Below are 16,960 nucleotides of genomic sequence, written 5' to 3'. Positions count from 1 at the left end.
TCACAGTGGAGAATCGATTACAGACAACTCGCTAAACCAATCAAAACTCGTCTTTGCTCTACAAACGGAGTGACCTTGTTTTAAACCAATAGGGAACCCCTACTGGAACACCCAGAGTGGGCGGGACTTCCGGGAATCTTTAGCATTGCGGCCTCTGTTGAAGGGCACTTGTCTCGTTCAGCTAGCACAGGGGTCGTGTGTCAAAGGTAAGCTACTACAAGTTTAGACTTTAGTTTTTTATGCTCCATAACACGTGAGAAGAGTACAATTTTACTTTTTTAAAATCCGTTTCTGCTTTGACCATGTGGTTTGTTAACATCCTCACAAAAGTCAGTTTAACTCAGTAGCTAACGTACAAAGCTAACATTGACTTCACCTACTATGCTAACATGTATTTCAGCTGCAGATCGCTCAATTACATTATTTATTGCTTAGACTGAGGATACTCGGAATTAATCGGTATAACAGTTATATATATTCGATGGATTTGTATTTTTTTTTATTTACAATCTGTAATGCACAGGGTTTGCATTCATTGTTTAAGCTTTGCAGCTTTTTTTTTTCAGGAAAGATTCAACTTTCTTTCATTATATATTCTTTGATTGTGAGATAAAGTTTATTTGATTATACTATTAATTTATTTAAATACTTCTATATTTGTATTTTTATTCAACATTACATAAACTGTATTATCTTTTATGTATATAAATATCACCTTAATTTATTAAACTTAAGAGTAGCATGTCTACTAACCCTAGGTAAATTATTACAAATTCCTGCATTCAGGAATAGACATCCTCTGTATTTAGTTACACTGAGTAGAAATGCCACAGTATTGCAGAAATATAAACTCTAATTGAATATATCAGAATACTATTTAGGTATTTCCTTATTTCAGTAACTAAGCTCCCACGGTGGAACAAATCATTCAGCTTGATTTCCACAGACCTTTTATGATACTTTTATCTCTGTTAATAGTGACTTTCCGATCCAGGTTATGAAAACATGACAATTAAGATTAGAATATTTAGAAGCCAATAAAAAAAGATACAGAAATTTGAGACTCCTTCACCACAGCATAACAGAACTCTAGAAAGAATTGTGTACCTAGTGTATGCCTACATATAATAATAACTGAGCCCTCAAGATTAAGGTATTTTACAGACTACCTGTGAGAAAATATTTCTAATGAAACCTTATCTTTAATGCTACGAACAGGATAACAAAACATTCCAAGTTCAAATGGGTTAGCTGTATCTTTTTTTGCAATATTTTTTTCCATTATCTTGCTAGATGTGTTAAGTTATAAGCCTGTATCCTGTCTGTACATCTTAGGCTGAGGTTTTGAAGTTTGTGTTTTAGGCACACTGTATTTGATGAGTCAATGCTGGCAGGAAATATTGTTTAGCAAAGTGGTGCCCTTGATATGTGTTCTACTAATATAGTGATGGACTAAATACTGTAGCTAAGATTGGAATAATTTATCTGTATCAGAAAAGATATTGAAGAAAATTTAAAAGATGAGCCCTTTATGGGCATCTCCTTTTGATAAATACACTCAGGTTGAACTCTTAGTTATATTTTCTGGATGGGTTTGTCTTGCCAACATGAACTTGTTCTTATCTGTTGTTTCTGATCTTTATAGTAACCACAATTCGTCTTTTGGGATTAATCAAGCGTATGTATGTTCATACATATAATTGTAGGAGTTTGTGACTTAAAAAAAAAACAACAGTTATAACATTAAAGCAAACAGCTGCGGTATCGGAAATATCAATTCAGGTATTGGATAAAAAATGAAAAAAAAAATGAGGTTGAGTCTACCCCCCATTTTTGAATTTCAGAAAAAATTTGTTCCAGCTATTATATGCCAAACATTTATGAAAATACAGTTTTGATTCAATTTTAGAGGCAAATAAAATATCCAGGTGGTTTCTGTAACATCTACTTATTTGTTTGTGACAGGACCATACATTTAGTCAGAATGGGAGGACACGATGCTGGAAGTCAACACCAGTTCACTGGAATTGCCAGATACTTCAATTCATACACGATCACTGGAAGGAGGAACGTAAGTTCTGTTAATGTGTTTAGAAGTAAAAAGCTTTGGACTATAATTCTTGAAGCAAGCTGAGCATTTAGTAGACAATCAGCTGGAGGATACAATCCGTTTAATTGTACTACTTAGCATTGTATTTATTTTTTTGTTGTAGTGTGTTTTGGCCACATATGCCAGCCTTGCTGCCATCTTCCTTTTCTTCAAGTTGAAGCCCAAGAAACAACCTGCCGTCACAGACAAGTAGTTATGTAAGTAGATTTAGCTCTTTCTTTGCAACCAGCTGTCTTTCTGCCCAAATGACTGAAAGTTGCTTTATTTCTTTGTCAGGTTTCCATTTGATCCTCGTTTCTATCTGCTTGGAGCGGAGAGAGCAGCTGGACATGCTTGTAATAAAAAATGTGTGGTTGGTTTCCTCATGTAAACAATAAAGGTGTATGCTCTGAACATAGAAAACACTTTTTTATTTACAGTGTGCGTCAGTATAAAAAGAATATGTTACAAAGATGAAAGCCATGTCTTGAGGTAAACTGAAATTATGGCAGTGATTTATTAAAAGGTCCATTAGGCAGTTTTAACTGCAACAGTTAGCCTTGTTCTGTGGGTACCTGTTTTGTCAACCAGTTATTACTACCTTGTCTGTTTGCCACAAAATAAACTGATGAAGTGTTTTATTTGAACAAGATGCGGAGCTTTAAATGATCCCACTCATGCTCCAGTCCTGTTATGGATTATATGCTCCTGCAGCCAGAAGCAGGTTTCTCCGTGTGAAGTGAAGGTGTATTACAGGAGTCGATTTAGTCATGTAGGTGCCTAACAAAAGCTCCTGGGAGTTATCCTGGAGATGGATGTGTCCTGTAGCTGCAGTGAAGTCGTCAGTCTCTAAATCATCAAATGCTTTCATGGCATCCCACAGGCGAACAGTGTTGTCCATAGAACCTAGAATGAATCAGACTCTGATCACTTGAGGCCTTAAAACCTTTGCTGCTTTATCCTAGTATGCAATAGATTTACAGTATAAAGATGTAGAGCACCCACCGGAGGCGAGGATTTCTCCATCCCTACTGAATCGGAGGGAATAGATGGTATCTGTGTGGCCTTTGAGCTCTCCAACCATCAGTCCATGACCGATATCCCACAAAAGGACTCTACCATCAGTGGCTCCAGAGGCCAAAAACTTTCCGTTTGGAGAGAAAGCCAGGGCGTGGATTGGACCCTGGTGGATTGACAGAAAATTATTTTATTTCAAACAGGAGCTCACAATTACAGATGTCAGCCAAAAACTCGGGATAAAGCAACTGACACCAAATGGGAGATTGGGAAAGAAGTTAAGACTTTTTCCCATCAATTACTTTGAACAACTGTTAATCCTAGTACAAGAAAAAGTACTATTCAAACATGACATGTTTATGACATGCTTTTGGAGCCATGCAGCTTTAAAAAAGAGTTCAAACACCAACTAATTAAAAGTAATCAAAGGCTACACTTTGTTTCCTTGGGATCCTTTGGACTTGTACCTTTTTTTTTTTGTAGGATTAATCTGCTCAACAATAAACTCCACTGAATAATTGAAAAAAAACAGGAGTTTTGCAGATAAAAAAAAAACATTTTGCACATGTCCTGTATTTCAAGAAAGTAACATAATGTCCTGGTGAACCCTTTTTTCTAATGTTAGAAAATGTTTTTAATGTATTCTCCGTAGCAAAAGGGAAGTTCTCTACGGAAGAGGATTAGGGCCACTGGGAAAAAAAAAAGTTAACTGATTTTTACATTTTATTTCAGTTTAATATGGGAAAAAAGTCAGAATTCTGACTTTAAGAGATGTGGGAGCACTCAGCTTCACTGACAAAGATCGAGTTGTTTGGGAGTGCCAGTAACACATTGGTGGTAAATAACGGAATTAGGTGACTTTTTACATGCCCAAGGGGTCCCTGGTGATGCTATTTCATTAATGAAAGAGCAGAAGGTGATTAAAACAATAGAACTAGTTTAGTCTCTAAAACAGACATGGCTACAGCTTGATGCTAACATGTTTGTAAACTGTCAGAATTCTGAGAAAAAACTCAGAATTCTGAGATTAAAGTCAAAATTACTGAAATAAAGTTTTTTAAAAATCAGTTAACTTTTTTTTTTTTCCCCCAGCGTCCCTAATCCTCTTCCGTGGTTCTCCTTTCAAAAATCTCCCGTTTTTCTTTTTAACCAAGTTCAACGAACTGTATAAACTTTGCTAGATACTTGTGCTTTTAGTTCTTGAAAACATCAAATCAGTGAAAATTTAAACCTTAAAAGTGTCTTGTCCACATCAGCTGGCTTTTCTCGTGGAAAAATTTATTTTTAAACTTTAAACCACATAGTGGTCCACAGAAACATCCTAAGGTATCAAATGGCAACCAGGCTGACTCTTTTAGGCTCCATTTATTAAAGAAAAAACATTACAGGAGAAATTTGCAATGATACTTTTCTTGTTTTTTAGTGTTTTATATCAGATGGCAGGGAAAGTATTGCATGTCCTTTGCTAGTGTAGAAAAGCATTTATTGTTTTGAATGAAGCCTTTTTGGGATTTTAAAGCTACAGTGTGTAATTTTCAGCGACATCTAACGTCCAGACTGCAGCAACATGAACGTCTCCCCCCCACCGCTTCCCCCCCCCAACAGTACGGCGAGCGTTACGGGACAAAATGTCTTCCACGACGTCAGCATCACCTACCTTCTCAAGTGATGAGGTTTGTTTACATAGATAATTTTACAGATAGTATTTCATTAGTCTGTGTAGGGTATAGATTTCAGTACCGTCTCAGTTCATCTCTCTCAACTTGCCGTAGTTACTTTCGAGCGTAATGGGCGATCTCGCAATCGCTAGTTTGTTGGCTCTGCGCTGCCGTAGCGCAAAGATGTCTGCCTCCATGGCTGCGAGACCCGCTCCTATGTAATTATAAATAACGAATTCTAAGGCAACGGAAATATTAAGGTTAAGAGGCTGAGCTCGTAGATGATGATAAATAACATAGTTATGTATAATATATTACATTTCTGACTGTATATCCCTGTAATTATTACACACTGTAGCTTTAAAAATCTCGCTTAGGAGACGCATTTGGCTGTTTGGAAATATGTACTGAGCATCGGTATTATGGAAAGTAAAGGAGCCTCACTCATCTACGCATGTGTTCCCTTACACAGGGCCAGAATAATGAAACTAGTCAATGAAAACTAGTTTATGGATGTTATACATGTAATAATTAACATTACTTATTAAGAAAGCAGCAGGAATCATAATTGTTCTGTTTTAAATTGAAGCAATTTGACCATGTTCTGCAGTTTTGTACTCATCTAAGTGAATAGAGTCATATTCATGTTTTTTCTAAAAATTCTCATAGAATAAGAACTCTTCCTTTTTTGTTTTTTAATTACCGAGATAAAAAAAAATGGCAAATATTCCTGCTAAATCTAACCTTATGGCCGGTGAAAATACGGACGCAGTTTCCAGTGAGGACGTCCCACAGACGGATGGTGCGGTCAGAAGAACCTGTGGCCACATAATTGGCGTTGGGGTGGAAGCGAGTGCAAGTGACGTCGGCCAGGTGGCCAGCAAATATCCGCAGAGGCTGGTGGTGATCTGTTGCCCATAAGCTGTGAGAGAAAACACAAAGGGAAATATTTCTATAGATCTGGCACCACTGGCTGAACTACATGTTTCAAAAATGCCTTCCAGGCTGTCTTACCGGGCAACCCGGTCGTGTCCCCCTGAGACAAAATAATACCCATAAGGGGAGAACTGGGTGTCCCATACTGGGTAGTTGTGGCCTTTGTATCCCACCAGACAGGTGAATGTTAGAAGGCTCCACAGCCTGACTGTGCCATCTTCAGAGCTCGACAACACGTAGTTTCTGAGGAGGAAAAGTTAGCGTGATTTTTTTTCCCAATATAAAAACAAACCACAGAAAATATACTAATTTGTTTTTATGATACAATACAGGATTTGCAAATCTAATATTAAGGTCTGTACTCCAATAAATAACGCAATCCAACAATAGGAACAAAAAATAATCCTGTAATCTTGTAATTTCGACTTTTTGTATTTTTATAATACTATGCAAAGATTGGCAAAAGTCTTTAGTCATCCCTAATTTTTCTCTATTTTGTCTTCAAGGTGCCAGCTTTTCTTTCATCCTTTGCTTTCTAGTTTTTCCTAGTTGTCAGCTTGCTGGTAAATGACTGATCTCCACTGGATGAAATTTTTGTTCTAGCATTAATCACAGCTATAACACACACATAAGAAATATGGATAAAGACAACTTTAAAATGCCCCTAGTGGAGGACTTTAAGTATCTTGGGATCTTGTTCACGTATGAGGGGGAGATGGAGCGGGAGATCAACAGGCTGATTGATGCGGCGTCTGCAGTGAAGCGTGCACTGTACTGGTCTGCTGTGGTGAAGAGAGAGATGAGCCAAAAGGCAAAGCTCTCAATTTACCGGGCGATCTACGTTCCTACCCTCATCTATCTTCATGAGCTTCGGGTCATGACCGAAAGAACGAGATCCCGTATACAAGTGGCTGAAATGAGTTTTCTCTGTAAAGTGTCTGGGCTCTCCCTTAGAGATAGGGTGAGACGTTAATTCAGCCTCACAGTAGAACTGTTGCTCCTCCACGTTCGAGAGGAGCCAGTTGAGGTGGCTCGGGCATCTGGTTAGGATGCCTCTCTGGTGAGGTATTCCAGGCAAATCCTACCAGGAGTGGGCCAAGAGATAGACCAAGGACACGCTAGAGGGACTGTGTTTCTCAGCTAGAATGGGAATGCCTTGGGATTCTCCTGGAAGAGCTTGCCCAAGTGGTTGGGGAGAGAGACGTCTGGACCTTCCTACTGAAGCTGCTACCCCTGCAACCCGACCCCCGATAAGTGGAAGAGGATGGATGGATGGATGGATGGATGGATGGATGGATGGATGGATGGATGGATGGATGGATGGATGGATGGATGGATGGATGGATGGATGGATGGATGGATGGACAGACAACTTTAAAATCTAACAATTAAGTGTGGCTCCTTGGAGTAAAAGCATTTGAGTGACAATAGTAGCAATAAGGAGCAAACATGCAGATATTAGAAGTTGCTAAAGTCTGTGTATGAGGGAAACCCAATGAAGTATTATTAAGATGAGATTATAATTTTTTTTTTTAAGAAACTGTGAAGCCTCAGATACCCCAGATAATCAGTGAGGCTGTTGAGGTAAAGCTCAGCTGTACCTGTCTGGGCTGAAGCTGATGCCATACACTGGTCCGCTGTGTCCATGAAGGCACTTTGACTCACTGGCTGTCTTATCGTCCATAATTCGCTCAAGCACATCGTCTGACTCTTTGTCAATAAGATTCAAGTCTTAAGAGAGAAAAAACATGAGGCGTTACTTTAAAACAATGTTCTAGCCATAGCTACAGATGCTATCAGACAGTGTCTGGGACTTCACCTGCTGCAGTCTTGACCTTGCGGAGCTTTTTCGGCGTGACACTCCACACACGTACTGTAGAGTCAGCAAAGCCTCCTGCAATCAGGCTGGAGTCATCCGTCATGTCGACTGCAGTTAGACCCTGAAGGGTCCCAAGGAAGAAAAAGAGCATTTAGGGCATACTTTGCTACAAGCCGGTTAGGCCATCCAAATTGTCTGAGGGGTAAACACTGCAGGTTATTTAAGGTTACATGCCTGGTATGCGTTTAGGAAAGTGTAGAAGCAGATGGAGGGCAGGTTATCTGGTCCCAATCGAACTCTCTTAGTGGACTCCTTCAGGTACATGATCTTGTCCAGCTTGTCTGAGTCTTTTAGCTCTGGTAAAGGTATCCTAAAACAACAAAACCATTCAGCCACCGTAAAACAGTGAAAATGTACCATAACATACAAAGGTTTGCATATCAAATGTACTCATCCACATTTTTTTTTAATGTTACAACAACATACCCCACGTTTATAGTTTTATACATTCCTTGTAAAATAACTCCAGCTCACAAAACAGGAAACACAGCATCTGTGAACAACAACCTTTAGGTGGTGCCACATGCTTGTATTGAAATCAGTTCAATCCATCTTCACATTAGCTTTAAAAAGCTCCCATATGTCAGTTGATGAAATGCATTCCCACAGTATAATACTGCCCTGACTATGTTCCGCCATGGGGATTGCATTCAGAAAAATGTCCAGTTTGCTTTTGGTTTTTTTTGCAGGCCTAAAAGCTCATAGCTCTAATAAGTGTTTGTAGGTTTGCAGTTATGTCACCCAGTTTCCATTTCAGTAGATGGACTAAACAGAGATCTGAGATTTTCACACCTTGAAATATCATAATACTACCTAATGCTGCTTAAATACCACCCCACAGCCTTGTCACTGACCTTTGTTATTTTATTTCTACCTTTATGATCCTCACAGCTGATCTCTATTATTATTTAGGTAACTTTTAAGGACAGTTGGTTGCAGTGGATTTATTTAGGAGTGTTAATGCCAGAACACACCAAATCAGATTTTGCCTCCTATCCGACAGTAAATCGCGTCGGGAGAGGTTGTGGCATTTATCGCTCACCAAAAGCCAGTCGGGATGATCACATGATTCTAAACAAGGGAGCAGCGTAGATCCGACTAAGAAGCAATTCGGCAGCAATTTAATGGGTCTGACAGAGAGACGTGGTTACAAAGTAAACATCCGCTTTGGGGGGACATACAAAATAAAATCTGTTAAGCACACAGGGAAAGTTTTGGAGTAGCTTTTTACCCATGATAGGATTTTTTCACATTTCACATTTTTGCTGCGTCATCCTTATTTTAGTTGTAGATCTCATTACGTTTTTAATATAGGCATATGAAGATTCTATATATGTTCAGGTTTGAGATGCTTCACAAACTACTTAAATGGGGCTTTGCTTTATAGAATGTGCACGTTTTTTTTTTTTTTTATAACTTTTCATAATCTATTAAATTCACATTGTGGGAAATTGTTTCAATTTGTGTATAGCACTGAGAAGGGAGTGGCAGCCTAGTGGTTAGGGCATAGAGCTTGGAATCGTGAGGTTCAAGCCCCACTCCCACAGACTGCCACTGCCTGAGAAAGTAGACCCTTAAAGGACTGCTCACCGGGCGCCGCACAAGATCTGATTGGCTGAATTTAGGTGTACAGGCTGACATATAACTAACTGGCCTGCATAAGATAACGGGAAATATAAACAGAGATTTTAAAACAGGATTTTTTTTTTTAAATAGAAATGTTCTTAATTTTGGGACAATATAGTCTGATAAAGAGTACATTTATAAACATGTTTAAGCCAGAATGATTTGACATTTTAAATATGACTTCCCTATGACTTTAGAAAAAGGCACAGATCTGTCCACCCTGCCTAGTCTAAGCCTCTCTATACGCAGTCAGTGTGACATGGATAAACATTGGATCAAGATTAAAAAGTCATACACAAACAGTGTGTTCTGGCCTTTAGGGTAAAGAGGGCTGAATACCATTATGGGTTATTATTTATAAGACTAAATCATGATAAATCCTGTCATGGTTTGTTGTTGTAACAGTGGAAAGAAAATCAGGGTGTGTATACCTTTCAAAGGCATTATAAATAGCAAAGGTTCATCTGATGAATGTCCCAGATATTGATCATTATGCAGAGAGGGTTTAAAATGAGAATCTACGGTGTTGAACTAACAGTGGACACAAAGGGCCCGTTCATTGCAGTGCGCAGTGTTTGAAAATTCTCTACCTCGTCTGTGAGGGAGCATTTGGATCCTGCTTCTTGCTTTTGGAGCCGGTACTATCCTTTTTGGGCTTTTTCTTTTTGGGTTTACCCTCCTCATTGTCTGCTTCCTCATCCTCATCATCAAGGGGAAGCTCAATTTCTGGCTCTTTCAGAAGACCGTAGTAAACCTACAAAAAGTCAAACAAGCAGATAAATATAGACCTTTTTGTTTTTTTTTAATGCACCAAAAAATATTAAAGATTTAATTTCACTGGAGGCCTAGCTATCCAACCTTAGCCTTGTTTGCTTCTCGTTTGGCCTCTCCAGCCAAGCTGCCTGACATGGCATCGATCTGGCTCTTGCTCCGCAGCATGCCATCAAAGATGTCGATGTAGAGATGTTCTTGGATTATGTTCCATATTTGGTTGTTCTGCCGCTCCTGCAGGTGTCTCTTCAGCAACTGGTAGGAGTCCCGGGAGATGCGTAAAACAAACTTGCTGGTGCGGAAATCCAGCAGGGTTTCATTCCCTCTCATATGCTCCTTCTTGGTCAGGCTTGACAAAATGCGTAGGTCTTCTTCATAGTAGCACTCCTGGTCTCCACTGAACCTGAAAAGTGGAAAATTAATAAGTGTGTCTTATGGGATCTCTAAGGTGTAAACTAAAATATCCTAAAGAAACGTACTTTTCAAAGAAAGCTTTGGCCTCGCTTTCATGATTGTTGTAAACCAGTTCCAGGTACATGTGCACAAACAGAGGGTAGAAGACCTGAGACAGTTCAGCTCTGTGACAGTCCAGAACCGACTCGATGAACTTCTTCAGGCCGCTATAGTAAACTTCGTAGAGAGTCGGATCTCCCTGCTGGCTGTAGGCTGACAGCACCACGTTGACGTCTGGCTGATCCTCGCCAGCTGCTGCCGAAGAAAAGTAGTTATTCAAACATTGGTAGATTGAAATCATTTTGGAATAATTTTGATTTCTGAGAGCTTATTGTTATTTGAGGGTTCTTACACACTTCTAATATCAAAACTCGGTCTAAATATTAGGTTTATCATGAATGTACCGGATGAACGGAAGTATAAATCGGTGAACAAAACACTGAAGGATGGAAAGTATATGCACATTTGGATCGATGGCAAAACTTACATAGATAAGGGGCAAACACACACACACACACATATATATATATATATATATATATATATATATATGTGTGTGTGTTTTCATTTAGAATAATTAGATTTATTTGTCAACCATTTAGATAAAATATATTTAGAACACTTTTTATTTATATATACATTTTATACCGTTATATATAAGTGCAAAAAATATATATACAGTTTTTGCAGTTTTCAAAGTTGGAAACAACATCAATCTAAATCCTCACCTAACCTGTAAACTGCAGAGAAGACTTAAAAAATTGTTATAAGTTACAGATTTACCCAGAAATCCCATCAATGCACCACGCAGTTTGTTTGTTTCGCATTTCTGAAAACGTTTAAAATAGAAGTTTAAGAAAAAGTTTAAGCCTCCAGGTTTGTTTGAAATCATTGAACAGATTAAAAATGTTGGGGGGATGTAAATTAACTTGACCGGAGAAATTTTCATCCAGTGTTTCACACACTTTGTATTATCAGGTAGAGCGAACTGCACCTTTGCTCGGCGCCTTAGCTCCGCCGGGGGTAGGGAGGGTCACCCGGCTCAGCAGAGAGCTCGCATCTTCGCCGTCTACCTCCGTACTGCCCCCTTGTCCAGAACCGGTGGAATCAGATCCCTTCGGATTCAGAACCTCCTCCGGCAATCCCGCCTCGCGACGCAGAATTTCCGCGGACTCTGACAGTTTGTTCTTTCTGAGGAACTGCAGCACAGCCAGAAGGGTCTGCTGTTCCTCGGGGGCTCCCGCCGCTGGTTTGTTGTTTCCGGCCGCAGCGCTCGAGCCGGGGGACGCCGTGAGCACTCTTGCGTCGTTCGCGTGATTATTTCCGAAGCCATCACTCGTCGGTTCTTTTTTAATGTCCGTTTCGTCTTTCGCGTCGACCATACCACCCTGTACGGCCGCCATTTTCAAAATGAAGTGCGCATGCGCGAGGTTGAAATTCGGAAAACGGCAACGGTGTTCTGTCGAGTCATCTGATTGGCTCAAGTCCTTATCGATCAAAGACGATTGCAAATTAGTCCCGCCTCCTGAATAAAATGTGGTCTCTACTGCTTCTTAAGCCGTGGAACTGGTTCAAAAGCTGCCTTTAGTGGTGCTCTGCAGAGATATTAACAGAGTCATCACAAACTTTAATGTAGAGAAACTAAACATAATATTTGTTTTGCATAATTTGAACCTAATTTCAAATGGAACATCCAGTTAAACACAGAGTAGGAGTGTTTTTTGTTCTGTTTATACTTTTAACAAAACACGACAAACCAGAAAAAGGTTTGATCTTGTTGAGCTTTTGTTTTAAAATGCCTCTGCAGTTATATAGTGGTTCAAGAATCACTGAATTAAACATGCGAAAGTACTGAATTGAACTAAGAAAAAGCTAATTTGCCACATTTTAAACACTTCCGTATAACATTAGTTAACTTTTATATTAGGCCAAGGCTTTGAGACTCCTTTCAAAAAAGTAAACAAAAAAACTATCCAATGGACTTTGTTGCACTTTTTGGAATGACTATGACTTGGGTGACTGAGAATATTCACCAGCACAAGGCTTTGTGACTAGTTATCACACTTTTAATATCTCAAATAATTAGGTCTATTTTCTTCGGAAATCCAGTGCCTAATGTCAATGCGCCTTCTTTATGTACATTATTCAGCTTGTCAACACATTGATCTAAAAATGCACAAAAAACATGTTTTATAAGACAGGAAATTAAGGAGTTTTAATAGAATTTTTTATTTGGATGTTTTAGAAATTTAACTATGCCTTAACTGAACCTTAAAAGAAAAGTGATGCAGGTTAAACTGGAAAAAAAAAAACATTTCTGTGTACTTGTCAGGTTGAGTGCTTTTGCTGCCCCATCTACTGAACATTCTAAGCCCCAAGTATAAGTAGGGCCTGCCTCCACCCACTTCTTATGCTACCCGCTGTAACAGCTGTGTCTGCTGGCGTGCTGATGGTTCTCTAGGTGCAGGGCTGGATACTTTAGTGGTCACTTCCTCATTCCTGGTGGCAGCCAGGCCAGGTCCTGGCCATGGGGGCCATGCAGCATTGAACATCCGACCCCTTGGCTATCATACAGATACAGCATGGGTGTGACCGGCCACAGGCTCGCTACCACAGCCCCTTTGGATCCTGGCACTGTGGCCTCTGGGGTCGGGCCCGTCAGGAACAGGACGGGCCCCTTTGGGGTTAGGCCCCTAGGGGGTCAGGCTCCGGATGCTCTAGTCTGGCCTTCTCTGGTGGGTGGAGCAATTCCTACGTTTGCCCTCCTTGAGTTCCAATGAGCTGGTGTGCCTCTGGATAATGGGGCTTGCATCACATCCTTTTCTGTTCTGTCCCTGTAGTGTTGGTGTGGGGACACTCACACCTGCTATTAAGCACAATTTCCTTCTGAAGAAGCTCTGTAAATCGTTTATACACAGGTGTGCTCATGCAGACATACCATGGGAGTTTGGTTTCAGGTTGCTCACAGATACACACTAATACCAAACACTAAGCTGTAGCTACAGACATATATCCCCCTGAATAATATTTTGTAAACACCATAGATTTTGTCTTATGCACACATGGATATCTAAAGGATACCCACTGCTCTTGATGTTATTTTTTATGTTTACTTGTGTGTTTTTCTCATTTTTGCTAGTATGCTCTCTGTTTTGAGTTCCTCCCATGTCATACAGGTATGGGAGCAGACTTCTAGGAGTTACTGTATACATTCTGTGTTGTAGATTTTTCAGTTTTGTTTTATTTTCTCTCTTTTCAGGCTCTTTTCTGTCTCTCTCTCTCCTCTTAGTTCATATCTCCTCTTTCTCTCACCTCCCTTTCCGATTTTAATCTCCAAATAATTTTCATCACAGTTTAATATACCATAAAAGTATCAAGTATAATGGTCAAATATGTTCATATATATATATATATATATATATATATATATATATATATATATATATATATATATATATACTGTATATATATATATATATACTGTATATATAAAAGATGTGTTACTTATGTACCAGAAGGGGTCACTCTTCTGTCACATATCCCTAAAGTTTTTTTTTTTTTAAGTTTTCTTGTTTAACCCTTATATTATGTTGAAAAAAAATGACATTCATTATATTGCGGGTCATTTTGACCCGCACTGTGTAAATGCATGCAAAATAGTCAAGAAAACAGGTTGAACCAATTAATTATTTATTTTATATTACTTAAACATTTAGTCAAGTCACAAACAATACAGTTTTAATTCACACACTTCATTTAGGTTTAAACCACTGAAGTTCTAGTATTAGCAAAAACAGCTAAACTTAAATATACAGCAGAATATAATTTCTTTCTAAGGTATTTCATTATAGCCGTAAACTAAGGTGGCACCAATCTTTTCAAAGTAAATGAATAATAAATTTGTTCAGTTGATAAATAGCATAAAAAACACTTTATTTTCATATCCACAAAAGAAATGTAAGAATCTAATTTGACCAAGTCTTTAATTAATAGCATATATTGGTGTCTTATGCATTTTTGTATTTTATTTTTTGGCAACATATCTTGGCATTGTACAGTATAGTATATGATATTACGTTGTATATATTATTGAGGGTGTGTTTGTAATATGGGCCTTCCTTAAAGCTACACAGCTTACAATGAGGGAACTAGACACATACCTCCAAGCACACATAGCAACCTCAAAATACTAAATTATGACTTAATAACTTCTCATCAAACCAGGCAGAAAATGTAGTGACAGTATCAGTAAATAATATTTCAAGAGATGATCATTTTAATAAATGGTGGTTCTTTAGTAGAGCTGTCAATCTCGTTCCACATATCCAGGCCCCGACACACTGCACTGAAGCTAGTGCTCCTCAACTTCCACTTTGTTATCTCTTATCATTATTATTAGTTAGAACTTCAAATCTTTTAATTAAAGTCTTATTTGATGTCTGTGGGGTATAGGAAATATGATGGAGGCTTGCAGCAAACCCCCTCAAGTAGAACTGATTCAATGGCACAGAGGTCGACAATAAATGGAGTTTGTTTTATCCACCAATTTATAGAGAAAGTATTAGATCCATTTGTGCACACGTTCAGATTTCAAAGTCATAATCTAAAAATTCTTTCTCATTTTCAAGTTAGGTTTCATCACATCTGCAATCTTTTCTTTATAAATGAAGTAACCTAATGCTAGATCTATTTGGACTCATTACAGTTTTTTTCTTAAGCATTTATTTATTCATTCAAACTATTGAAATATGAAAAGAGCATAACAAACAGACATAAACATGCATAAAAATTCATGTTTATCCCTTTGCATTTTGCTGAAATGGTGTTTTTGTTCTTGGAGGGTATAACCCCCCATCTGCCTCAGTAAACATGCCTGCCAAACATGCTGTCAGACGTGTTTGCGTGTTGCTGACACGAACACGCAAGATCTATTGCTAGATCTGTGCAGCTGACAAGGCAGCTCTGAGGTCAGCCAGGCATCTTTCTTCATTTCAATGAAGCTGTCAAAGGAGAATTTCGAAACTGAGTTAATTTTAATATGGTTTAACTCTTTAACCATCCTAAACTGTGGTTCATGCAAACCAACATTCCTTGAAGGTGATACCTGAACAGGTTGTCGATAAAGGGCGAGGCAGAAGGTACAGATGTGGAGGGCAGTTGTATAACACTGCGGCGAGTGGGGAGGTTGTGTGTGTGTTTGGGGGGCGGGGGGCTCAGGGCGTGGCTCCTATGTTTGGAAAAAATAATTTGTGGTCACTCAGCTTTCTCTCTAATCGTAGGTTTTACACATTCTGTTCTTCTGCACAAAATATGAACAGTGATTTGGTTTGGGGGTTTGGATGAAATAATTGGAAAGTGACTGCAACAGAGTAAGGATACAAAAATCAACCCTCTGACAGCTTTTCTTTACAGACAATGATTAGCTTTAATAGCAGTCAGTTAACAGACAACTTGCTTATTAAACAGACTGAAATTAGAGGATGATAATGCAGTTCTGCTCTAAGTAATAGCTGATGTAGACCAACTGACAGACTTGGAAAAAATTTGCAAAAAGCCTAAAATATGTTTATATATTGTTCATATATGCAATTTCCTACTTTTTAATGCAACCTTTGAATAATATTTCATACTGAAGGAAAAACAAATTAAAAAAAATATAATTACTATTAACAAAATCGCTTTTAGTACCATTAATAACATCTCATCAGAGAGTATCTTATTTATGCCCCTTTTTTTTAATTGGGCAGCAGTTTTGTTTTATAAGATTTTACACGTTTAGACCATATAAAAAGAGACCTCTTAGACCATGCCTTAAGTCCTGGATTTCATCTTATGTCCATTCTTCCTCTTTAAACCTCTTATATTGTATGATTTAGGTTTGGGGACTGAAAATGAATGAATTCTTGCAGAAGTTTATAAAGTTGTATTGCAGATGCATTGAACTCTGATTCAGTTCACTGAACCTATGGAGAACAAACCGGCAGACAGCATCACAGATACCAGTCTGATGAGTTTTCATTTCATTAGTTTGAAACAGCCACCTGCAGTGCTTTGTTCTTGATAATCTCGATCTGCACTCATTTGACTTAAGTAGACAGTCCTGTCATCTTTATATGTGTAGATGACCCATATGTGTTGAAGGAAGGAGAAAGCATGCATCCTGCTGAGAATATGACAGTATTTTTATAAAAACAGTGAGCAGCAATGTAATTTAAATAAAAGCAAAAAAACAAACACACAAGGAAATGACAGAGTCCACAAAAGATGATCGAAAAAACAACAATTATAAATTAGCCAAAAAACATGTTTAAATACAAGGCAGATTAAATTGGTACGTTAATTACTTAGCCACTCAAAACTATTTGAATATAAAATTAACTGCTAATGCGCCTGAACTTTGAAAACAAAGTTTTAGTGAAAAATTATTTTCAGATGTTTATGAGGCTTTCCGCACCGATATGTGTTTAGGATTATTTCGTTTTGTGTGTCTTTTCAAGTAGGCCTGCAACTAATGATCATTTTGCTAACTGA

The 16,960-nt window shown here is 38.4% G+C and overlaps 2 protein-coding genes across 3 annotated transcripts; one reads left to right on the top strand and one right to left on the bottom strand.

Moving 5' to 3' along the window:
• Positions 1-97: 97 nt before the first annotated feature.
• Positions 98-2,512, top strand: atp5md (ATP synthase membrane subunit k). Its single transcript, XM_038290731.1, has 4 exons — positions 98-206; positions 1,966-2,071; positions 2,214-2,307; positions 2,387-2,512. Exons 2-3 carry the CDS (start codon positions 1,985-1,987, stop codon positions 2,301-2,303), a joined length of 177 nt encoding a protein of 58 aa, XP_038146659.1. The 5' UTR covers positions 98-206; positions 1,966-1,984; the 3' UTR covers positions 2,304-2,307; positions 2,387-2,512.
• taf5 (TAF5 RNA polymerase II, TATA box binding protein (TBP)-associated factor) lies at positions 2,500-11,834 on the bottom strand. 2 transcript variants are annotated; one of them, XM_038290729.1, is made up of 11 exons: positions 11,424-11,834; positions 10,456-10,684; positions 10,064-10,379; positions 9,796-9,959; positions 7,754-7,889; positions 7,520-7,640; positions 7,302-7,431; positions 5,779-5,943; positions 5,509-5,686; positions 3,095-3,272; positions 2,500-2,995 (listed from the first exon to the last, which is right to left on the bottom strand). In XM_038290729.1, the coding sequence occupies exons 1-11, from the start codon at positions 11,830-11,832 to the stop codon at positions 2,781-2,783; spliced, it is 2,241 nt and encodes a 746-aa protein (XP_038146657.1). In that variant the 5' UTR covers positions 11,833-11,834; the 3' UTR covers positions 2,500-2,780. The 2 variants fall into 2 exon arrangements, with proteins under 2 accessions (XP_038146657.1, XP_038146658.1); XM_038290730.1 differs by having other exon boundaries at positions 10,456-10,681.
• Positions 11,835-16,960: the final 5,126 nt, after the last annotated feature.

Source organism: Cyprinodon tularosa, unplaced genomic scaffold (assembly GCF_016077235.1).
Source record: "Cyprinodon tularosa strain WSP-4 unplaced genomic scaffold, ASM1607723v1 ctg287, whole genome shotgun sequence".
Lineage (NCBI taxonomy): Eukaryota > Metazoa > Chordata > Actinopteri > Cyprinodontiformes > Cyprinodontidae > Cyprinodon > Cyprinodon tularosa.
This window is presented reverse-complemented; position numbering and strand designations above follow the sequence as displayed.

Coding starts and splice junctions, on each gene's coding strand:
- atp5md (XM_038290731.1), top strand. CDS start 1,985: ATGGGAGGACACGATGCTGGAAGTCAACACCAGTTCACTGGAATTGCC. Junction 2,072..2,213: donor CGATCACTGGAAGGAGGAAC/GTAAGTTCTGTT, acceptor TTTTTGTTGTAG/TGTGTTTTGGCCACATATGC.
- taf5 (XM_038290729.1), bottom strand. CDS start 11,832: ATGGCGGCCGTACAGGGTGGTATGGTCGACGCGAAAGACGAAACGGAC. Junction 10,685..11,423: donor AGCTAAGGCGCCGAGCAAAG/GTGCAGTTCGCT, acceptor TTTCTTCGGCAG/CAGCTGGCGAGGATCAGCCA. Junction 5,687..5,778: donor GGACACGACCGGGTTGCCCG/GTAAGACAGCCT, acceptor TTTCTCTCACAG/CTTATGGGCAACAGATCACC.